The 26,120-nt window shown below is 39.3% G+C and overlaps 1 protein-coding gene across 1 annotated transcript in view; it reads right to left on the reverse strand.

Annotated features, from left to right (window-relative positions):
* Positions 1 to 7,927: 7,927 nt before the first annotated feature.
* The window catches only part of CENPK (centromere protein K), a 210,546-nt gene continuing 192,353 nt past the window's right edge, over positions 7,928 to 26,120 (reverse strand). The window contains exon 11 of the mRNA XM_053701331.1: positions 7,928 to 8,733. Within this exon, the coding sequence (XP_053557306.1) occupies positions 8,575 to 8,733 (159 nt within the window). The 3' untranslated portion in view covers positions 7,928 to 8,574. The remainder of the gene's footprint in view (positions 8,734 to 26,120) is intronic.

The following is a 26,120-nucleotide window of genomic DNA, read 5'->3' on the forward strand; positions in this document are numbered from 1 at the left end:
AAGAAATATAAGTCTTCCAGACTCTATAATATATCTCTCTAGATACAGATTTACGAGCCTGTAACATAGTATTAATCACAGAGTCAGAGAAACCTCTTTGACCAAGAATCAAGCGTTCAATCTCCATACCTTTAAATTTAAGGATTTGAGATCCTGATGGAAAAAAGGACCTTGCGACAGAAGGTCTGGTCTTAACGGAAGAGTCCACGGTTGGCAAGAGGCCATCCGGACAAGATCCGCATACCAAAACCTGTGAGGCCATGCTGGAGCTACCAGCAGAACATTCCTTCAGAATCTTGGAGATTACTCTGGGAAGAAGAACTAGAGGCGGAAAGATATAGGCAGGATGATACTTCCAAGGAAGTGATAATGCATCCACTGCCTCCGCCTGAGGATCCCGGGATCTGGACAGATACCTGGGAAATTTCTTGTTTAGATGAGAAGCCATCAGATCTATTTCTGGAAGTTCCCACATTTGAACAATCTGAAGAAATACCTCTGGGTGAAGAGACCATTCGCCCGGATGCAACGTTTGACGACTGAGATAATCTGCTTCCCAATTGTCTATTCCTGGAATATGAACCGCAGAGATTAGACAGGAGCTGGATTCCGCCCAAACCAGAATTCGAGATACTTCTTTCATAGCCAGAGGACTGTGAGTCCCTCCTTGATGATTGATGTATGCCACAGTTGTGACATTGTCTGTCTGAAAACAAATGAACGATTCTCTCTTCAGAAGAGGCCAAGACTGAAGAGCTCTGAAAATTGCACGGAGTTCCAAAATATTGATCGGTAATCTCACCTCCTGAGATTCTCAAACCCCTTGTGCTGTCAGAGACCCCCACACAGCTCCCCAACCTGCAAGACTTGCATCTGTTGAAATTACAGTCCAGGTCGGAAGAACAAAAGAAGCCCCCTGAACTAAACGATGGTGATCTGTCCACCACGTCAGAGAGTGTCGTACAATCGGTTTTAAAGATATTAATTGAGATATCTTTGTGTAATCCCTGCACCACTGGTTCAGCATACAGAGCTGAAGAGGCCGCATGTGAAAACGAGCAAAGGGGATCGCGTCCGATGCCGCAGTCATAAGACCTAGAATTTCCATGCATAAGGCTACCGAAGGGAAAGATTGTGACTGAAGGTTTCGACAAGCTGATATCAACTTTAGATGTCTCATGTCTATCAAAGATAGAGTCATGGATACTAAATCTATCTGAAAACCTAAAAAGGTTACCTAAGTCTGAGGAATTAATGAACTTTTTGGTAAATTGATCCTCCAACCATGATGTTGAAGAAACAACACAAATCGATTCGAATGAGATTCTGCTAAATATGAAGACTGAGCAAGTACCAAGATATCGTCCAAATAAGGAATACCACAATACCCTATTCTCTGATTACAGACAGAAGGGCACCGAGAACCTTCGTAAAAAATTCTTGGAGCTGTAGCTAGGCCAAACGGCAGAGCCCCAAACTGGTAATGCTTATCTAGGAAAGAGAATCTCAGAAACTGATAGTGATCTGGATGAATCGGAATATGCAGATATGCATCCTGTAAATCTATAGTAGACATATAATGCCCTTGTTGAACAAAAGGCAGGATAGTCCTTACAGTTACCATTTTGAATGTTGGTATCCTTACATAACGATTCAATATTTTTAGATCCAGAACTGGTCTGAAGGAATTTTCCTTCTTTGGTACAATGAAGAGATTTGAATAAAACCCCAGTCCCTGTTCCAGAACTGGAACTGGCAAAATTACTCCAGTCAACTCTAGATCTGAAACACATTTCAGAAATGCTTGAGCCTTCGCTGGGTTTACTGGGACACGGGAAAGAAAAAAACTCTTTGCAGGAGGCCTGATCTTGAAGCCAATTCTGTACCCTTCTGAAACAATGTTCTGAATCCAAAGATTGTGAACGGAATTGATCCAAATTTCTTAGAAAAAACGTAATCTGCCCCCTACCAGCTGAGCTGGAATGAGGGCCGCACCTTCATGTGGACTTAGGAGCTGGCTTTGATTTTCTAAAAGGCTTGGATTTATTCCAGACTGGAGATGGTTTCCAAACTGATACCGCTCCTGAGGATGAAGGATCAGGTTTTTGTTCCTTGTTGTGACAAAAGGAATGAAAACGATCATTACCCTGGAAAGAAAGGGAAAGCAGAGTAGACTTAGAAGACATAACAGCATTCCAAGTCTTAAGCCATAAAGCTCTTCTAGCTAAAATAGCTAGAGACATATACCTGACATCAACTCTAATGATATCAAAGATGGCATTACAAATAAAATTATTAGCATGTTGAAGAATAAAAATGCTATGAGAATTATGATCTGTTACTTGTTGCGCTAAAGCTTCTAACCAAAAGATGAAGCTGCAGCAACATCCGCTAAAGATATAGCAGGTCTAAGAAGATTACCTGAACACAAGTAAGCTTTTCTTAGAAAGGATTCAATTTTCCTATCTAAAGGATCCTTAAGGAAGTACCATCTGCTGTAGGAATAGTACGCTTAACAAGAGTAGAGACAGCCCCATCAACTTTAGGGATTTTGTCCCAAAACTCTAATCTGTCATATGGAACAGGATATAATTGCTTAAAACGTTTAGAAGGAGTAAATTAATTACCCAAATTATTCCATTCCCTGGAAATTACTTCAGAAATAGCACTAGGGACAGGAAAAACTTCTGGAATAACTAAAGGAGATTTAAAAACCTTATCTAAACGTTTAGATTTAGTATCAAGAGGACCAGAATCCTCAATTTCTAATGCAATTAGGACTTCTTTAAGTAAAGAACGAATACATTTCATTTTAAATAAATATGAAGATTTATCAGCATCAACCTCTGAGACAGAATCCTCTGAACCAGAAGAGCCATTATCAGAATCAAAATGATGATTTTCATTTAAAAATTCATCTGAAAAATGAGAAGTTTTAAAAGACTTTCTACATTTACTAGAAGGAGGAATAACAGACATAGCCTTCTTAATGGATTTAAAAACAAAATCTCTTATGTTATCAGGAACACTCTGAGTATTAGATGTTGACAGAACAGCAACAGGTAATGTAACAGTACTTAAAGGAAATATTATCTGCATAAACAGTTTGTCATGACAAAACAGTACAAACAACGTCTGGAGGAACAGATACCATAAGTTTACAGTAGATACACTTAGCTTTGGTAGCTCCAGCCTCAGGCAGGGATATTCCAGAAGTATCTTCTGACTCAGCTTCAACGTGGGACATCTTGCAATATGTAACAGAAAAAACAACATATAAAGCAAAATTGATCAAATTCCTTAAATGACAGTTTCAGGAATGGGAAAAAAATGCCAGTGAATAAGCTTCTAGCAACCAGAAGCAAAAAATCAATGAGACTTAAATAATGTGGAGACAAAAGTGACGCCCATATTTTTTCGCGCCAAAAAAGACGCCCACATTATTTGGCGCCTAAATGCTTTTGGCGCCAAAAATGACGCCACATCCGGAACGCCGACACTTTTGGCGCAAAAGAACGTCAAAAATGACGCAACTTCCGGCGACACGTATGACGCCGGAAACAGAAAATAATTTTTGCGCCAAAAAAGTCCGCGCCAAGAATTACGCAATAAAATGAAGCATTTTCAGCCCCCGCGAGCCTAACAGCCCACAGGGAAAGTCAAATTTTTAAGGTAAGAAAAAAAATGAATTATTCATATGCATTATCCCAAATATGAAACTGACTGTCTGAAATAAGGAATGTTGAACATCCTGAGTCAAGGCAAATAAATGTTTGAATACATATATTTAGAACTTTATATAAAAAGTGCCCAACCATAGCTTAGAGTGTCACAGAAAATAAGACTTACTTACCCCAGGACACTCATCTACATGTAGTAGAAAGCCAAACCAGTACTGAAACGAGAATCAGTAGAGGAAATGGTATATATAAGAGTATATCGTCGATCTGAAAAGGGAGGTAAGAGATGAATCTCTACGACCGATAACAGAGAACCTATGAAATAGACCCCGTAGAAGGAGATCACTGCATTCAAATAGGCAATACTCTCCTCACATCCCTCTGACATTCACTGCACGCTGAGAGGAAAACCGGGTTCCAACCTGCTGCGGAGCGCATATCAACGTAGAATCTAGCACAAACTTACTTCACCACCTCCATAGGAGGCAAAGTTTGTAAAACTGATTTGTGGGTGTGGTGAGGGGTGTATTTATAGGCATTTTGAGGTTTGGGAAACTTTGCCCCTCCTGGTAGGAATGTATATCCCATACGTCACTAGCTCATGGACTCTTGCTAATTACATGAAAGAAATCCCATTCCTTGTTCCGTCATTGGAACTGGGTGTATCACTCCCATCTTTAACAGGTCTTCTACACAATGTATGAACGCCTGTCTCTTTATTTGGTTTGAGGATAAGTGAGACATGTGGAACCTTCCCCTTGGGGGTAGTTCCTTGAATTCCAGAAGATAACCCTGAGAAACTATTTCTAGCGTCCAGGGATCCTGAACATCTCTTGCCCAAGCCTGAGCAAAGAGAGAGAGTCTGCCCCCCACTAGATCCGGTCCCGGATCGGGGGCTACTCCTTCATGCTGTTTTGTTAGCGGTAGCAGGCTTCTTGGCCTGCTTACCCTTGTTCCAGCCTTGCATCGGTTTCCAGGCTGGTTTGGACTGTGAGGCATTACCCTCTTGCTTAGAGGATGCAGAATTAGAGGCCGGTCCGTTCCTGAAATTACGAAAGGAACGAAAATTAGACTTATTCTTGGCCTTGAAAGGCCTATCTTGTGGGAGGGCGTGGCCCTTTCCCCCAGTGATGTCTGAGATAATCTCTTTCAATTCTGGTCCAAAGAGAGTTTTACCCTTGAAAGGGATGTTAAGCAATTTTGTCTTGGATGATACATCCGCTGACCAAGACTTTAGCCAAAGCGCTCTGCGCGCCACAATTGCAAACCCTGAATTTTTCGCCGCTAATCTAGCTAATTGCAAAGCGGAATCTAAAATAAAAGAGTTGGCCAACTTAAGTGCGTGAACTCTGTCCATAACCTCCTCATATGGAGTCTCTCTACTGAGCGACTTTTCTAGTTCCTCGAACCAGAACCACGCTGCTGTAGTGACAGGAACAATGCAAGAAATGGGTTGTAGAAGGTAACCTTGCTGTACAAAAATCTTTTTAAGCAAACCTTCCAATTTTTTATCCATAGGATCTTTGAAAGCACAACTATCCTCGATAGGAATAGTAGTTCGCTTGTTTAGAGTAGAAACTGCCCCCTCGACCTTAGGAACTGTCTGCCATAAGTCCTTTCTGGGGTCGACCATAGGAAATAATTTCTTAAATATAGGGGGGGGGGGGACAAAAGGTATGCCGGGCTTCTCCCACTCCTTATTTACTATGTCCGCCACCCGCTTGGGTATAGGAAAAGCGTTGGGGTGCACCGGAACCTCTAGAAACTTGTCCATCTTGCATAATTTCTCTGGAATGACCAAGTTGTCACAATCATCCAGAGTAGATAACACCTCCTTAAGCAGTGCGCGGAGATGTTCTAATTTAAATTTAAATGTCACAACATCAGGTTCAGCTTGTTGAGAAATTTTTCCTGAATCTGAAATTTCCCCATCTGACAAAACCTCCCTCATGGCCACTTCAGATTGGTGTGAGGGTATGACAGAAAAATTATCATCAGCGCCCTCCTGCTCTTCAGTGTTTAAAACAGATCAATCGCGCTTTCTCTGATATGCAGGCATTTTGGATAAAATATTTGCTATGGAGTTATCCATTACAGCCGTCAATTGTTGCATGGTAATAAGCATTGGCGCGCTAGATGTACTAGGGGCCTTCTGCGTGGGCAAAACTGGTGTAGACACAGTAGGAGATGATGAAGTATCATGTCTACTCCCCTCATCTGAGGAATCATCTTGGACAATTTCATTATCTGTGGCAGTACTGTCCTTACTTTGTTTGGACGCTATGGCACAATTATCACACAATTTTGAATGGGGAGACACATTGGCTTTCATACACATAGAACATAGCTTATTCGAAGGCACAGACATGTTAAACAGGCTTAAACTTGTCAATAAAGCACAAAAACCGTTTTAAAACAAAACCGTTACTGTCTCTTTAAATTTTAAACAGAGCACACTTTATTACTGAATATGTGAAAAAGTATGAAGGAATTGTTCAAAATTTACCAAAATTTCACCACAGTGTCTTAAAGCATTAACAGTATTGCATACCAATTTTCAGAGCTTTAACCCTTAAAATAACGGAACCGGAGCCATTTACAATTTAACCCCTATACAGTCCCAGCTACAGCCTTTGCTGAGACCTAACCAAGCCCAGAGGGGAATACGATACCAAATGACGCCTTCTAGAAACTTTTCCAACTACTTTCAGGTCCTCACACATGCATCTGCATGTCTTGCTCTCAAAAACAACTGCGCAGTAATGGCGCGAAAATGAGGCTCAGCCTACAACTGGGAAGGCCCTCCCTGACTGGAAAAGGTGTCTAACATAGTGCCTGACGTTAAAAAACGTTCCCCAAGTTTATAAGTGTAAATTATCAGCATAAACATATATAAAATGTCCAAATAAAGCAATCGATTTAGCCCATAAAAGTGTCTACCAGTTTTATAGCCCATATTAAGCCCTTTATTCTGTTTGAAAACTAAGAAAATGGCTTACCGGTCCCCATGAGGGGAAATGACAGCCTTCCAGCATTACACAGTCTTGTTAGAAATATGGCTAGTCATACCTTAAGCAGAAAAGTCTGCTAACCGTTTCCCCCAACTGAAGTTACTTCATCTCAACAGTCCTATGTGGAAACAGCAATCGATTTTAGTTACTGTCTGCTAAAATCATCTTCCTCTCACAAACAGAAATCTTCATCCTTTTCTGTTTCAGAGTAAATAGTACATACCAGCACTATTTTAAAATAACAAACTCTTGATAGTAGAATAAAAAAACTACATTTAAACACCACATACTCTTAACCATCCTGTGCAACGGCAAAGAGAATGACTAGGGTGGGCGGAGCCTAGGAGGGACTATATGGCCAGCTTTGCTGGGACTCTTTGCCATTTCCTGTTGGGGAAGAGATATTCCCACAAGTAAGGATGACGCTGTGGACCGGACACACCAATGTTTGAGAAAGTAAAGACTGAGGTATGTGTGAGGGGTTTTATAGAGCTCTTGGGACTCTTTGCCTCCTCCTAGTGGTAAAGAAGGGTAATTCCCATGAGTAATGGATCATGGACTCTCACCACCGGTATGAAAGAAACATTTACTTTGTATTGTGGTAGCATTTTGATTTGTTAGAAATCTCTGCTCCCGAGAATATGCAGGTCCTCAGAATTAGGTAATTTATAAAGTTAAAACATCAAGTCGTGGCTTGGTCACGAAAGCCATGCCAAAATGCCAACGCTGCTAGTCAAGTTACTCCTGAGGAAGCCACAAGTATGTTGTCAAAATAGTGATACACTTATAAGCTGTCATTTTAAGCTGCTCCTAAAACTACAGTATTTAAAAACAAACTAAACCTTAAAAGTGTTATTTAGACTTTCTTCTAGATGCTTATTTACAAGGTAGGAGAGGATTGAGCACTGCAAGGTCCAGGAGTTGACTGACAAGGCAAGTAACCTTATACAGTGGTGTTTCCATTATTGTTTTTCTCCAAAACACCCTTCAGGATTGAATAGGACAAGCCTTTTTCATCTACTGCAAGTAGCAATGAAGCAAAGTACTCAATAGTACATGCAATTGCAAGAATATGTGAAAATATTGTGTTTGTATATATATATATATATATATATATATATATATATATATATATATATATATATATATCTCAAGACCATAGTTAGAATAATAACATATTTTGTAACCAAACTATAGCTATAAATGTACAAAAAAGTCAATATCAAACACACACAGTCATAATTCTATTACATTTATTGTGCAGGTTCAAATATAATCATATTTTAAAAGTGCAATCAGAATTTAAACAATGCAGCATTCATTTATATTTTTGCTTTTTAAAATGATTAAAAACAGAAGATGTTGGAGTTTAGGACGGTGATAATTTTAAATTTGCAATCTCCAAAATACACTCCGTTTTATCTCAGCATATTTATTTTCTGCATAACATAAATACATAAACTACTAACAAATAGAAGATGAGTTTTATATTGTATTGTAATAATGTACAATAACAAAATGTAGCGTCTACTACTGCGGAATATTGGTATCAAGATCCAATGAAAATATATATTGGAAAAAACTTTGAGAAGCTCCAATTCAGGAACACAAAACCCCCACTATACTTATTCACCTTATATGATGTAAGAGGTAGTCTGTCTCTTTTTTTATTAAACATAAGAAGTGGCTTCAGGTCACTGCGACACAGACAGTCTATTCAAACATAGGTTCGTTAATATGTGAAAAACACCAGTACAGAAATGTTTTCTTATACTTGTTTCATTAACAATAGTTTTCTTGTTATAAAAAAAAAAATGGAATATGTTTCTTAATGTGATCTTTCTGGAAGACTTATATCCCATTGTTCATTGCAATACATGAGCTCATTGGTGGAATGCTTCCAACCGTATTCTTCTCGAATCCTCTGGGTGTCTCAGAGCAATCCCATATCTCAGCAGCATTTCAATATAAGGAGGCCAGTATTGCTGGTCAGCTATAACATAAGGGTCATGTGGCGTTGTCATCAGTTTGTTGATAAGGATCTGAAAGATGAAAGGGCATTGTAATTTAGTATACATTTCAAAGATGATGTTAGTCTTGCTTACAGTTTGCATTATTATGTAATATGTTAGCACTTTGGATCAAAGCAAAACAAGCTTTGTACTTAAAGTGATAACATATGATTTTTCAACTGGTTACATATCTTTGTGCCACATGGAGCAAGAGGAGACCTCATCAGTATGCACGTCACTGTGTGTGTATGTTTCAGTGTTCTCCTCAGGACCTTTTTTAGCGGGTGCACCACCCAACTGATTTTTAACTCCAAAATGCAGAAATTTCTATATATCTTTGCTCACCTAGATAATACTCACCAGTAAGAGATCCTCTTCAGAGAAAGGACTCAATTATCCTCTCTTTTACCCCCTTATTAAGGTACTCACCCATAATGACCCCTCATTTTCAGTAAACATTCACCATAGGTTAGGTAGCGAAAGGGTTGAGATAAATATGAGCTAGGATATGAGACAAGAAATAGAAATTCTGCAATTTAGATTTAATTTCTAGTTATCTTGGCTCACTAGCTATTATTATTATCAGGTATTTGTAGAGCGCAAACAGGTTCCGCAGCGCTATGAACATAGGTGGCATATAAAAAACGATTACAGGGATCAAATGGGGAGAGAGGGTCCTGCCGAGAGTTGCACAGCTGGGCTCATAGGCTTACATGCTATGGGGTTTTAGGGGATAGCAGTGGAGATAGGAAGGTTAGTGCAGGTTGTAAGCGTCCCTGAAAAGTAGAGTCGTTAGGGAGCAATTGAAGCTTTTAAAACTAGGGGAGATTCTTGTGGGAGCCAGTCTGGAGAAATCTTGTAGACGGGAGAGATTTAGCTTGCGGTAGTGAGAGGGTATCCAAGATGAGATATTAGAGAGACAGTGACAAGGGTTAGCAAGGAAGGAGATAGTTCTGGTGCAGAGAGGTAGATTTGGGTATCGTCGGAATACAAATGCTAATGAAACCCGTGGGACTTTATTAAGGAACCTAGTGAGGACGTGTAGATAGAGAAGAGAAGGGGACTGAGGACAGAGCCATGCGGTACCCCCAACAGAAAGAGGTAACGGGGCAGAGGATGCCCCAGAGAAGTCTACACTAAAGGCATGGTTAGACAGATAGGAAGAGAACCAAGAGAGAGCTGTGTCACAGATGCCGAAGGATTGGAGTGTGTGGAGAAAAAGAGGGTCATTGACAGTATCAAAGGCTGCAGACAGATCAAGGAGGATAAGTAGAGAGAAGTTGCCTTTTGATTTTGCTGTAAGCAGGTCGTTGGTAACCTTAACAATTGCTGTCTCTGTTGAGTGAAGGGGCGAAAACCAGATTGCAGTGGGTCAAGGAGGGAATTTAATGTAAGGAAATGGGATAGACGTGCATATACTAGCTTTTCAAGAAGCTTTGAGGCAAGAGGTAGTAGAGAAATAGGGCGGTAGTTGGATGGGGAGGTTGGATCGAGAGGTTTTTTGAGGATAGGTGTGACTAATGCATGTTTAAGAGATGTAGGAACTATACCAGTGCTGAGGGAGAGGTTGAAGATGTGTGTGAGTATAGGGGTAAGGGTAGAAGAGAGGGAGGGGAAAGGTAGTGAGGTGAGAGCATAGTATAAGGGCAGAAACTTCATCCTATGTAACAGGGGCAAAAGAGCTAAATTTATGGCTATGTGGGTTTGGATGATTGTGCGCTTTTGAGGGAATGGGAGACCGGTAGTATGTTGAGAGCTGATTTCATTTCTGACGGAGTCAATTTTGTTGTTGAAGTAGCTGGCAATATCTTGGGCTGAGAGAAAAGTTGCGGTGGGAGGTGGGCAGAGAAGAGTACTGAATATGAAGAACAGACGTTTTGGGTTTGAAGAAAGAGTAGAGATAAGAGTAGAGGAGTAATGTTGCTTATATAGATTAAGGGCAGAATAGTAAGAGTTCAAGATGAACTTATAGTGAAGAAAGTCAGAAGAACTCCGAGATTTCCTCCAGTGTCGCTCAGCAGTACGGGAACATCTGCGTAGGTACCATGTCAGAGGAGTATGCCAGGGCTGAGGATGAGTGTATGTTTTCCGAGTTATGGTAGGTGGGGCCAGGTTATCAAGGACCGATGTAAGGGTGGAGTTATAGTGGCAGATGGATTAATCAGGACAGGAAAAGGAGGGGATGGAAGAGAGAAGAGGTTCGAGAGAACTAGCGAGCTGTTGCCGATCTAATGACTTGATTCTTCTCTGAAGTTTAGTGTGAGGGTTAGAAGGAGAGAGAGTTGTAGGAAGGGAGGTTATAGTTCAAGTGAGGAGGTGGTGGTCAGAAAGAGGAAAAGGTGAGTTTGTGAAGTTTGAGATAGAGCATCGATAACTGAAAATCAGATCAACGGAGTGACCATCTTTGTGAGTGGGAGAGTCAGTCCATTGTGACAGGCCGAAAGAGGAAGTGAGTTGCAGAATTTGTTTTGCAGAGGAGGCAGTGGGATTATCAACAGGGAGTTTGAAGTCACCGAGAATGAGGGCAGGGGTATCTGAGGAAAGGAAGTAAGGTAGCCAGGCGGCAATGTGACCTAGAAATAGAGTTGCGGAGCCAGGGGGGCGGTATATAACTGCAACGCGTATAGAGAGGGGAGAGAATAAGCGAATCATGTGTGTTTCGAATTAAAAAAATGTGAGGGAAGAGAAGGGCTGTATTTGTTGAAAGGTGCAACGAGAGGAAAGTAAAATACCAACACCACCCTCCTTATCTATTGTCAGACCTTGGAGTGTGGCTATAGTGGAGACCCCCATGTGACAGTGCAGCAGAGGAAGCAATGTCTGAGGGAGAGAGCCCGGTGTCTGTGAGAGCCAGAAAATTGAGAGAGAGAGTGGGAGATAAAGAGGTCATAGATAGAATTGAGTTTGTCGTCGTCATTTTGGACCAGAGAAGACGGCTTGTGATGGGCGGAGGAAGTGCTGGAGCGGCTGCCAGTATTAAAAGGTACGTTTTTGAAGAAAACAGTGAAATGTCAGTTTTGATTAATTAAAGTGCCCTTGTTTTTAATAGGTTTATTATTAAAACCGGGCACTAATTCATCAAAATGGACCTTCACTTTAAGATATTGTGCATTTTTTACAAAATAGTCAGACAGTGTATAAAACTCAGTATTAAAACAGAACTTGCTTTATCCCTTTTCCAATGCTTGTTCCATTCTTGCCTCACTTATAAATGTTCACTTAAAAGATGTGAACAGATGATCTTATAATACTGCTACCTAAACCTGCATTGCTTTCCCCGTAGCAGTGTTAAATTGATAGCCCAGAGCATTCAGCTGAATGCAATAAATTAGGTAATGACCTGACCAAAGACAGTCAAAAGGCCAATTGGGAAAATTTGATTCAGGGTGAGATAAGTTAAAAATAACAGACAATAGAATTTGGGGGAAGCTGTGGTTAAACCATTAGTGAAATTATAAATTTAGGAATTAAAAGTATTTGCAAGGTTTGAACATCACATAGATAAAGGCAATATATCAGCAGGGTAAATACATAATTAATTATACAGACAAATGCAAAAAAAGACTTGCAATACGGATGACACTAAAACAGGGTACATGTCAGGATTTTAATGCAGGGATCCAATTCCCATACCAAAAGAGAGGCTTGCAATACAGATGACACAAAAACAGGGAAAATGGCAGGATTTGAATGCAGGGACCCAATTCACACACCAAAAGAGAGGCTTGCAATACAGATGACATGAAAACAATGAAAATGGCAGGATTTGAATGCAGGGACCCAAATCTCTAATTAATTAGCTAATACAAGTTGAAAAGAATACAAAAATAGGTAGGAAAAAACAAAAGAAAAGAATAGGCTGCAAAACAAATATTTAGTAGGGGGAAAAAAAGAATAAGCTGCAAAACATAAATATTTATTATGACATAGCAGAGTTTTATATATTTTTCAAACTTTGAGAATGCTGTCAGACATCCAACTTGTAATGAGAAAATAATATATTAGGTATCTTCCAAAAAGTTACCTGCCAGAGCTTGAAACTGGCCTTGTAGAATGAGCTTACATTTCCTTGACAGCATCAGGAATAGGAAATTCATCAATAAAACTACATCTAAACCATGTTAAGAAGGTAGATATACTTGGCTTTAAAAAATCTAAACCTAGATTTAACCCTTTTGCTGCTGAGTCATTTTTACACCCCTGTGCTAGAAATGTTTTCTCTTGTTTGGGCCTCAATGGATTTACACAAACATTTTTTTTTTTTTTTTTTATTGAGGCAATAAATTGGCAGACATATTCAAAATTGCAGCGGAATATAACAGTAGACTGGATATGCTTATAGCGTGTTACATTATATAGGTTACTCAATGATAGGCATTACATGCAATCTCAGTTGTACCAAACATAGCTAAAAACAAAACACTCGCTCCAAATATAGGAAAAAAAAGAAACAATCATATAAGGAAGTGCCAATACCAACGTTAAACCTTCTAATCAATCTCAGAGGGTCCTCTAGAGCCCCATCACAAAAAGTATTAAACATTTATAACTGAAGGTTACCCCTATATTCAGAGGCCTCTTGTGGACCTCAGCCTTGAAACCTCAAAATTTTATTGTGTATGCTCGATTATCACTGTATTGTGGTAGGTAAGGTTGATTGTAGTTAAGTATGTGGGTATGTTATACCTAAGGGAATAGCTTAACAAACGGTAGAAATAGTGTGGTAGAATTAGTCTAACTAGTATGGTAACGGCATAGTAAAGGTAAGCCGCGTAGTTAATTCTCCTAAATTAGGAGGCATATTATAGCAGGTGGGGGGGGGAGGTGGGCAATTGAGTGAGGTGGGTATGGTAAAATATACTTTGCATTATTAAAATATCTGGTAAGGACAAATAATAATAGAGACGTGTAGCCTCACTTATAATGAGGATCTGTAGATACCAAGTATGGGCTAGGATAAATAATGGTATAAGGATATATATCAAGATAAGGTAGGGGAGACTGTCCATGATACAGGGATATAGTAGGCACCCTTCGGGACAAACCAAGTTTGTTTATATGAGTGAGGGACCTTAGTAAGTGACCGCTTATCAAGAGTGGAAAAGGTAAATGCATAAATCATATGCATCTGCTCAGATTACATAGCAGTGAACCATGCATTTATGATAACATGTAAGAAGAGCTATAATTCTTCTATGGAGCCACATGCTTGCAAAGAATAGGCACCCGCTGCTCCGGCCGCTAGCAGTAGGGTGTCCTAACTATAGGCAGCTCCATAGCTCCAAAAGTGTAACTGCTACAGTATAGATCTTTTCAGAATTGGGTAGTTTATGGAAAGGCAAAGGTCCAGCCCTGCCCAGACAAACATGGGGGTGTAGCAGAGATACTATTATAATAAAAAAGAAAAAAAAAAAGCTATTTATCTTATAGAATGTGTGACTAAAATTCAGGGAGCTTAGAAGTGTAAATCATACACATATATGGATAGGGAGCTGAAAGTGTTCAGGTCTTAAGGTTGTCGACATGTTAACATAAACTCAAGGGTATTTGAAAGCAACCAACAGCTAAAGTTATTACGAGAGTACTACAAACAGTTAGTGCTTGAAACTGAAAAAGGTGCGTTGAAATACATACACTATACAGATTCACTCTTATTGTCTGTGCATGAGATAACCCACGATAAATGTTCGTTTGGTAGCTTAGGTTATCTTATTAGATTGACTGTTAAAAACAGTGTAAATTAAGCAGACCCAGCTTGTACCCAATTGCAACAACCATCAAATCTGCTATTGATAAGTGCTGATGCCAGGATCGAAGATAATATGAGTGTAAGAATATGTCCCCATAGAGAGCTAGTCTGCTTCATATTGTAGAGGCGTGTGTCCCTTCTTTTGTAAGTTCACCCTACCATTACCTTTATGAAACTTTTAAAACGTTCAACTTGGGTGCAAAATGAACTGATGTATCCCATACACAGTCCAAAGTCTAGTAGCAAGAGGATGTAAAAAGTCTCTCCCGAAAAGGCCTGCTGCCATCGGCTTTATGGGACGGTTGCAGTCCAGATATGAGATGTTAAGGACACTGACAAAAAATCCTCTCTCCTCTTAAGGCATACCTTTTCTAGGGCCACATGGAGCATGCCGTGTCTTGAGATAGTCCGGAGCACCACCGGGGTCCCAGCCTCTCAGAAGGAAGAAAATTGTGCAGAGTGCTATATGGATCCGCAATGGAGCTGGCAAGGTAAACGGGCAACTGCCGAGAACACCTTCCATCTTGCCGGGTACCCCATGTTGAGCAAAGTGAGCAGCCATATCTCCTAAAACCACCTCTGTTACACACGAGTGGGACAGTGTCTTGTCGCTCCCCAGGTTAAACTTAAATGCCGCTCCATGGCCGCGGTCAGGGCCCAGCGCAGACAGGCTCCTAGCAAGAGAAGAGGGGGAGACCTTCTGCCGGTCTAAAAATGCGGCTTCGACAACTGCCCGATGCGTAGGTGTAATGTCGGGTAAGTAGTTGTCTGCTGTGTTGCGGGTTTCGCTTCCCTCCAGAGCCCGGGCACACGGCGTAGGTTCATCTGCTGTTATGGTGAAGAGCTTAGGGAAAAATGCCTCTAGTAGTCTGTGCGAGGCCTCCATATAGCCCCATGCTGTCAGCTCACAGTTCACTTCGGCCGCCATTTTCCTTTATAGAGAGGTTAAGGCCACTGCTGATATCCGTACCGTAACTGGTTCTCGACACATCAATTCAGATGACTGGGTTCAGGTATTAAGCCGGTATGTAGATATTGTGAGTTGCTAGGTCCGCTATAACAAGCATATGCCTCTCAAAAGCTCTGCCAGTAATCTCCCGCTGCGTGGTTGCAGTAAAAGGCTTAAACTTGGGTCAATTTCAATATAAAAGTTCCCATACTTGGATAACAGGATCCTTTATGTAGAGAGCTATCAGGGGTCTTCAGACAAATCCTACACAAACATTTTTAACACTATTTTGTGAGGTACCCACACAAATTATGCCTCATTTGTTTCAGCACACAAACCATTTTTAGAAATAAAACTTCCGCTTGGAGAAATATCATAAAAATAGCATTTTTTGTTCCATTTTCTATGTACCACATTTTATTGTAAAATATACAAGGAATTCTTAATGGTGCAAAAGTATCAGATGACAATGAACAAACAACAGTCAGCAGTGTATAAAAAAACATAATTTATGATTACCTGATAAATTAATTTCTTTCATGGTGATGAGAGTCCACGGTTCATTATTCCTGGGAATTACTCTTACTTGCCACTAGGAGGAGGTAAAGATTCACAAACCCCTCCCACCTCACAGGTGCCTCAGTCAAAGCCAAGCAAAATGAGGTAGGAAAAAGCAATAAGAGCAATAAAAGGAGCAGGGAAAAAAAAGATGTGCTTAAGAAAAAAAAAAAAAAAAACATCTAAAAACATAGGGTGGGGGTCTCATGGACTCACCACCATGAAAGAAATTAATTTTTAAGGTAAGCATGAAAGGCTTTTTTTTTTTTAAATGAACTTAAAATTTAAATAATTAGGCAAAAATAAATCAAGCTGAGACAACTGCATGAAGGAACTTACTGCCAAAGGCTGCCTCAGAAGAAGCACAAAACATAAAAATTGTAGAATTTAGTATAAAAGTATGCAAAGAAGACCAAGTAGCTGCCTTGCAAATTTGGTCAACTGAATCCTCATTCTTAAAAGCTTAAGAAGTGGCAACTTAGTAATTTGTTTTGGTGGAGGCTGACCTGACTCCAAGTAAGCCTAATGAATCAAAAGTTTCAACCAAGAGGCCAAAGAAACAACTTTGTGTCCTTACCTAGAACCAGAAAAGCTAGAAGTTTGTCTGAAATCCTTAGTAGCATCAATGTAATACTTCAATGCTCTAACAACATCCAAATGCAAAGATCTCTCTGAAGCATAATTGGGATTAGGACACAAAAAAGGGACAATAATGAATCAAACTTAGTTTGTAAGACTGCATTATCCTGACGAAAGATAAGATGAGGGTCACAAGAAAGAGCAGACAACTCTGAAACTCTTCTAGAAGAGTCAGCCGAATGAACAAAAATTTCCAAGAAAGAAGCTTAATATCCACTTTATTCATCAGCTCAAAAGGAGGTGTCTACAAAACCTTTAATACTAATTAAAGACTGAAGGGAGGAGAAATTGGCTTGATCATATGCTTAATTTGTGCCAAAGCCTGATCAAAACCATGCATGTCAGAAAGATTAGCAATCTTCCTATGAAATAAAACTGAAAGAGCAGAAATCTGCCCTTTCAAAGAGCTGGCATATAGGCCCTTATCCAAACCATCCTGTAAGAACTGCCAAATTCGAGGAATTCTGAAACAATGCCAGGAAAAACCATGATCTATACACCAAGCAATAACACACTTCCAGACCTTATGATAATTTCTTCTAGTTACAGGTTTACGAGCCTGGATTAAAGTTTCAAACACAGAATCTGAGAAAACTCTATGCTTAAGAACTAACCTGTCAATCTCCATGCCATCGAGCTTAGAGATTTGAGATCAGGATAGTAAAAACATAATTTTTGTAAGAACTTACCTGATAAATTAATTTCTTTCATATTGGAAAGAGTCCATGAGCTAGTGACGTATGGGATATTCAATCCTACCAGGAGGGGCAAAGTTTCCCAAACCTCAAAATGACTATAAATACACCCCTCACCACACCCACAATTCAGTTTAACAAATAGCCAAGTGGTGTGGTGATAAAGAAAGGAGTAAAAAGCATCAACAAAGGAATCTGGAAATAATTGTGCTTTATACAAAAAAATCATAACCACCATAAAAAGGGTGGGTCTCATGGACTCTTGCCAATATGAAATAAATGAATTTATCAGGTAAGTTCTTACATAAATTATGTTTTCTTTTATGTAATTGGCAATAGTCCATGAGCTAGGGACGTATGGGATATCAAATACCCAAGATGTGGAACTCCACGCAAGAGTCACTAGAGAGGGAGGGATAAAAAAAAACAACAGCTATATGCTGAAAAATTAATCCACAACCCAAAATATAAGTTATTCTCATAAAGAAAAGAAAAACTTAAAACATCAGCAGAAGAATCAAACTGAAACAGCTGCCTGAAGAAGTTTTCTACCACAAACTACTTCTGAATAAGCAAATACATCAAAACAGTAGAATTTAGTAAATGTATGTAAAGAAGACCAAGCTGCCGCTTGCAAATTTGATCAACTGAAGCTTCATTCTTAAAAGCCCACGAAGTGGAGACTGATCTATTAGAATGAGCTGTAATTCTCTGAGGCGGGGCCTAACCCGACTCCAATAAGCTTGAAGAATCAAAAGCTTAAACCAAGAAACCAAGGAAATAGCAGAAGTCTTCCTGAAATCTTTAATAGCTTCAATATAATATTTCAAAGCTCTCACCACATCCAAAGAATGTAAGGATCTTTCCAAAGAATTCTTAGGAATAGGACACAAGGAAGAGACAACAATTTCTCTACTAATGTTGTTAGAAATCACAACCTTAGGAAAAAATTTCAATGAAGTCCGCAAAACCGCCTTATCCTGATAATAAATCAGAAAAGGAGATTCACAAGAAAGAGCAGATAGCTCAGAAACTCTTCTAGCAGAAGAGATGGCCAAAAGGAACAATACTTTCCAAGAAAGTAGTTAAATGACCAAAGAATGCATAGGCTCAACATGGAGGAGCCTGTAAAGCCCCCCAAACAAAATTAAGACTCCAAGGAGGAGAGATCAATTTAATGACTGGCTTAAATACGAACTAAAGCCTGTACAAAACAGTGAATATCAGAAAGTTTAGCAATCTTTCTGTGAATAAAACAGAAAGAGCAGAGATATGTCCCTTCAATGAACTTGCAGACAAAACCTTATCCAATCATCCTGAAGAAATTGTAAAATTCTTGCAACTCTAAAAGAATGCCAAGAGAATTAATGAGAAGAACACCATGAAATGTAAATTTTCAAGAGACAGATTTACGAGCTTGTAACATAGTATTAATCACTGAGTCAGAGAAACCTCTATGACTTAGCACTAAGCGATCAATTTCCATACCTTCAAATTTAATGATTTGAAAATCTGATGGAAAAACGGACCTTGAGACAGTAGGTCCGGGCCTTAACAGAAGTGGCCAAGGTTGGCAAGCTGGACATCCGAACAAGACCCGTATACCAAAACCTGTGAGGTCATGCTGGAGCTACCCGCAACACAAATGATTGTTCCATGATGATTCTGGAGATCACTCTTGGAAGAAGAACTAGAGTCGGGAAAATATAAGCAGGTTGATAACACCAAGGAAGTGTCAGCGCACCCACTGCTTCCGCCTGAAAATCCCTGAACCTGGACAGACATCTGGGAAGTCTCTTGTTTAGATGAAATGCCATCAGATATATCTGTAGAAGACCCCATATCTGAACAATCTGAGAAAACACATCTGGATGGAGGAACCACTCCCCAGGATGTAAAGTCTGATGGCTGAAATAATCCGCCTCCCAATGTCTATACCTGGGATATGTACCACAGAAATTAGATTCTATCTGGAAACCTAAAAAGGTGACCCTTGTCTGAGGAATCAAAAAACTTTTTGGAAAATTGATCCTCCAACCATGTTTTCGAAGAAACAACACTAGTTGATTAGTGTGAGATTCTGCAGAACAGAAAGACTGAGCTAGTACCAGGATATCGTCCAAATAAGGAAACACTGCAATACCCTGCTCCCAGGTTTCCATAAAGCAGGGCACCAAGAACCTTTAAAAAAGATTATTTGAGCGGTTGCTAGTCCAAATGGAAAAGCAACGAATTGGTAACGCTGGTCTAGAAAAGAGAATCTCAGGAACTGATAATGATCTGAATGAATCGGAATATGAAGGTATACATCCTGCAATCCATTGTGGACCTAAAATGTCCTTGCTGAATAAAAGGCAGAACAGTCCTTAAAGTCACCATTTGAAAATTGGTACTCTTACATAACGATTCAAAATTTTCAGATCCAGAATTGGTCTGAATGAAATTTCCTTCTTTGAGACAATGAATAGATTTGAATAAAACCCCAGACCTTGTCCCTGAAAAGGAACTGGCATGACTACCCCTGAAACTCCAGGCCTGAAACACACTTCAGGAAAGCCTGAGCTTTAACTGGATTTGCTGGGATGCGTGAGAGAAAAAAATCTTCTCGCAGGAGGATTTACTCAGAATCTTATTCGAAACCCATGAGAGACACAATACTCTGAAACCATTGATTTGGACCGAATTTATCCAAAACATTCTTGAAAAAAACCTTAATCTGCCCCCTACCAGCTGAGCTGGAATGAGAGTTGCACATTCATGTGGACTTAGGGGCTAGCTTTTTGGTTTCTTAAATGGGTTGGGTTTATTCCATTTAATGAAGGTTTCCAATTGGAAACAGATTCTATAGGATTAGGTTTTGGTTCCTTCTTTGACAAAAAGAACGAAAACGATTTAGAAGCTTTATATATTTACCCTTAGGTCTCTTATTACCTGGGAAGAAAGAGATAGCAATCTAGACTTAAAAAGTCATATCAGCATTCCAAGATTTAAGCCTCAAAACTCTGGTAGCTAAAAATAGCTAAAGACATAGATCTAACATCAATCTTGATGATATAAAAAAATGGCATTAGAACTGATTAGTATGTTGCAGTAAGTGAACAATACTAGATAAATCAGAATCCAATTCTTGTTGTGCTAAATCTCCAACAAAAAAGTTGATGCAGCTGCAACATCAGCCAAAGAAATTGAAGGCCTGAGACGACCTGAATATAAATAAGCTTTCCTTAGATAAGATTCAAGTTTCCTATCTAAAGGAACTTAAGTACTATCTTCCATAGGAATAGAGGTACGTTCAGCAAGAGTAGAAATAGCCCCATCAACTTTGAGGATCTTTTCCCTAAACTCTATAAAAATTGCTGGTAAAAGGATACAATTTTTTAAACCTTTAAGAAGGAATAAAATAAGTACCCGGCTAATTCCATTCCTTAGAAATTATAAGAGAAATAGCATCAGGAACAGAAAAAAAACTCTGGAGTAACCACAGGAGGTTTAAAAAACATAATTTATGTAAGAACTTACCTGATAAATTAATTTCTTTCATATTGGCAAGAGTCCATGAGCTAGTAACGTATGGGATATACATTCCTTCCAGGAGGGGCAAAGTTTCCTAAACCTCAAAATGCCTATAAATACACCCCCCACCACACCCACAATTCAGTTTAACGAATAGCCAAGAAGTGGGGTGATAAGAAAGGAGCGAAAGCATCAACAAGGTATTGGAATAATTGTGCTTTATACAAAAAAGGCATAACCACCACAAAAAGGGTGGGCCTCATGGACTCTTGCCAATATGAAAGAAATGTATTTATCAGGTAAGTTCTTACATAAATTATGTTTTCTTTCATGTAATTGGCAAGAGTCCATGAGCTAGTGACGTATGGGATAGCAAATACCCAAGATGTGGAACTCCACGCAAGAGTCACTAGAGAGGGAGGGATAAAAATAAAGACAGCCAATTCCGCTGAAAAAAGAATCCACAACCCAAATCAAAAAGTTTTAATCTTATAATGAAAAAAACTGAAATTATAAGCAGAAGAATCAAACTGAAACAGCTGCCTGAAGAACTTTTCTACCAAAAACTGCTTCTGAAGAAGAAAAAACATCAAAATGGTAGAATTTAGTAAAAGTATGCAAAGAAGACCAAGTTGCTGCTTTGCAAATCTGATCAACAGAAGCTTCATTCTTAAAAGCCCAGGAAGTAGAAACTGACCGAGTAGAATGAGCCGTAATCCTCTGAGGCGGTGATTTTGAATCAAAAGTTTTAACCAAGAAGCCAAAGAAATAGCAGAAGCTTTCTGACCTTTCTTAGGACCAGAAAAGATAACAAATAGACTAGAAGTCTTTCTGAAATCTTTAGTAGCTTCAACATAATATTTCAAAGCTCTTACCACATCCAAAGAATGCAAAGATTTTTCCAAAGAATTCTTAGGATTAGGACACAATAAAGGGACAACAATTTCTCTACTAATGTTGTTGGAATTCACAACCTTAGGTAAAAATTTAAATGAAGTCTGCAAAATCGCCTTATCCTGATGAAAAATCAGAAAAGGAGACTCACAAGAAAGAACAGATAATTCAGAAACTATTCTAGCAGAAGAGATAGCCAAAAGAAACAATACTTTCCAAGAAAGTAACTTAATATCCAGAGAATGCATAGGCTCAAATGGAGGAGCCTGTAAAACTCTCAAAACCAAATTAAGACTCCAAGGAGGAGAGATTGACTTAATGACAGGCTTGATACGAACCAAAGCCTGTACAAAACAACAAATGTCAGGAAGATTAGCAATGTTTCTGTGAAACAGAACAGAAAGTGCAGAGATTTGTCCTTTCAAGGAACTTGCAGACAAACCTTTATCCAAACCATCCTGAAGAAACTGTAAAATTCTAGGAATTCTAAAAGAATGCCAAGAGAACTTATGAGAGGAACACCATGAAATGTAAGTCTTCCAAACTCTGTAATAAATCTTTCTAGACACTGATTTACGAGCCTGCAACATAGTATTGATCACTGAGTCAGAGAAACCTCTATGACTAAGCACTAAGCGTTTAATCTCCATACCTTCAAATTTAGTGATTTGAGATCCTGATGGAAAAATGGACCTTGAGATAGAAGGTCTGACCTTAACGGAAGTGGCCAAAGTTGGCAACTAGACATCCGAACAAGATCCGCATACCAAAACCTGTGTGGCCATGCTGGAGCCACCAGCAGTACAAACGAACGTTCCATTATGATTTTGGAAATTACTCTTGGAAGAAGAACCAGAGGCGGAAAGATATAAGCAGGTTGATAATTCCAAGGAAGTGACAACGCATCCACTGCTTCCGCCTGAGGATCCCTGGATCTGGACAGATACCTGGGAAGTTTCCTGTTTAGATGAGAAGCCATCAGATCTATTTCTGGAAGCCCCCATATCTGAACAATCTGAAGAAACACATCTGGGTGAAGAGACCATTCTCCGGATGTAAAGTCAGGCGACTTAGATAATCCGCTTCCTAATTGTCAATACCTGGGATATGAACCGCAGAGATTAGACAGGAGCTGGATTCCGCCCATGCAAGTATCCGAGATACTTCTTTCATAGCCTGAAGACTTTGAGTCCCACCTTGATGATTGACATACGCCACAGTCGTGACATTGTCTGTCTGAAAACAAATAAACGATTCTCTCTTCAGAAGAGGCCAGAACTGAAGAGCTCTGAAAATCGCACGGAGTTCCAAAATATTGATTGGTAATCTCGCCTCTTGAGATTTCCAAACCCCCTGCGCTGTCAGAGATCCCCAGACAGCTCCCCAACCTGAAAGACTCGCATCTGTTGAAATCACAGTTCAGGTTGGACGAAGAAAAGAGGCCCCTTGAACTAAACGCTGGTGATTTAACCACCACGTCAGAGAGTGTTGAACATTGGGATTTAAGGATATTAATTGTGATATCTTTGTATAATCCCGGCACCATTGATTCAGCATGCAAAGCTGAAGAGGTCTCATGTGAAAACGAGCAAAGGGGATCGCGTCCAATACTGCAGTCATGAGACCTAAAACTTCCATGCACATAGCTAATGAAGGGAATGATTGAGACTGAAGGTTCCGACAAGCTGAAACCAATTTCAGACGTCTTTTGTCTGTTAGAGACAAAGTCATGGATACTGAATTTATCTGGAAGCCTAAAAAGGTTACCCTTGTCTGAGGAATCAAGGAACTTTTTGGTACAATGATCCTCCAACCATGTTTTTGAAGAAACAACACAAGTTGATTTGTGTGAGATTCTGCAGAATGTAAAGACTGAGCAAATACTAAGATATCGTCCAAATAAGGAAACACTGCAATACCCCGCTCTCTGATTACAGAGAGAAGGGCACCGAGAACCTTTGAGAAGATCCTTGGAGCTGTTGCTAGGCCAAAAGGAAGAGCAACAAATTGGTAATGCTTGTCTAGAAAAGAGAATCTCAGGAACTGATAGTGATCTGGATGAATTGGAATATGAAGATAAGCATCCTGTAAATCTATTGTGGACATATAATGCCCTTGCAGAACAAAAGGCAGAATAGTCCTTATAGTCACAATCTTGAATGTTGGTATTCTTACATAAAGATTCAAAAAATTTTAGATCAGAACTGGTCTGAAAGAATTCTCTTTCTTTGGTACAAAGAACAGATTTGAATAAAACCCCAGACCCCGTTCCAGATATGGAACTGGCACAACTACCCCAGAAGACTCCAGGTCTGAAACACACTTCAAGAAAGCCTGAGCCTTTACTGGGTTCACTGGAATGCGTGAGAGAAAAAACCTTCTCACAGGCGGTCTTACCTTGAAACCTATTCTGTACCCTTGAGAAACAATGTTCTGAATCCAATGATTTTGGACTGAATTGATCCAAACATCTTTGAAAAATCGTAGCCTGCCCCCTACCAGCTGTGCTGGAATGAGGGCCACACCTTCATGCGGACTTGGGGGCTGGTTTTGATTTTCTAAAAGGCTTGGATTTATTCCAGACTGGAGAAGGCTTCCAATTGGAAGCCGTTCCTTTAGGGGAAGGGTCAGGCTTCTGTTCCTTATTCTGACGAAAGGAACGAAAACGGTTAGCAGCCCTAAATTTACCCTTATCCTGAGGCAAAAAAGCTCCCTTCCCCCCAGTGACAGTTGAAATTATAGAATCCAACTGAGAACCAAATAATTTATTACCCTGGAAAGAAAGAGATAGCAACGTTGACTTAGAAGTCATATTTGCATTCCAAGATTTAAGCCATAAAGCTCTTCTAGCTAAAGACATATACCTGACATTAATTCTAATGATATCAAAAATGGCCTCACAAATGAAATTATTAGCATGTTGATGAAGCTTAACAATGCTATACACATTATGATCTGGTACTTGTTGCGCTAAAGCCTCCAACCAAAAAGGTGAAGCTGCAGCAACATCAACCAAAGAAATAGCAGGCCTAAGAAGATTACCTGAACATAAATAAGCCTTCCTTAAAAAAGATTCAAGTTTCCTATCTAAAGGATCTTTAAAAGAAGTACTATCTGCCTTAGGAATAGTAGTACGTTTAGCAAGAGTAGAGATAGCCCCATCAGCCGGCAAAGGGTACAGTCTCTTAAACCTTAAAGAAGGAGTAAATGAAGTACCCAAACTATTCAATTCTCTAGAAATTACATCTGAAATAGCATCAGGAGCTGGAAAAACCTCTGGAATAACTACATGAGGTTTAAAAACCGAATTTAAACGTTTACTGGTTTTAATATCAAGAGGACTAGACTCTTCCATATCTAATGCAATCAACACCTCTTTAAAGAAGGAACGAATAAACTCCATCTTAAATAAATATGAAGATTTGTCTGTGTCAATATCTGAGGCAGAATCTTCTGAACCAGATAGATCCTCATCAGAAATAGATAAATCAGAATGTTGGCGGTCATTTAAAAATTAATCTAATTTATGAGAAGTTTTAAAAGACCTTTTACGTTTATTAGAAGGTGGTATAACAGACAGGCCCTTCTGAATAGAATTAGAAACAAATTCTCTTACATTAACAGGAATATCCTGAACATTAGATGTTGAAGGAAAAACAACAGGTAATGGACTACTACTAATGGAAATATTGTCTGCTTTTGAAAGTTTATCATGACAACTAACACAAACTACAGCCGGAGGAACAGTTACCACAAGTTTACAACAAATGCACTTAGCTTTGGTAGAACCGACATCAGGCAGCAGCTTTCCAGAAGTAGATTCTGATACAGGGTCAGATTGCGACATCTTGCAATATGTAATAGAAAAAACAACATATAAAGCAAAATTATCAAATTCCTTAAATGACAGTTTCAGGAATGTGAAAAAATGCAAACAGAATAGGCCTCTGGAAACCAGAAGCAAAAAGAAACAAAGACTTAAATAATGCCAAAAAAAACGGCGCCAAGTATGACGCCAACAATTGACAAATTATTTGGCGCCAAAAACGTCTGCAACAAACACGAGCGTCATAGATGACGCAACTACGTGAAAACTCTCGGCGTCAACGACGCCGCCGGAAATTATGTCATTAACGTCAACAAATGTAATTTTCGCGCCAAAAAAGTCTCGCACCAAAAATGACGCAATAAATTCTAGCATAACAGCCCGCAATTTAGAAGAAAAGTCAATTTGAAAAATTTTCAGGAAAGGAAAATATTTATTCATATGCATTTCCCAAAAATGAAAAAAATGACAGTCTGTAAGAAGGAAATATACTGATTAACCTGAATCATGGCAAATATAAGTATAAAACATATATTTAGAACTTTACATATAAAGTGCCAAACCATAGCTGAGAGTGGCATAAATAAAATAAGA

The sequence above is a fragment of the Bombina bombina genome, chromosome 2 (genome assembly GCF_027579735.1).
Source record: "Bombina bombina isolate aBomBom1 chromosome 2, aBomBom1.pri, whole genome shotgun sequence".
NCBI lineage: Eukaryota > Metazoa > Chordata > Amphibia > Anura > Bombinatoridae > Bombina > Bombina bombina.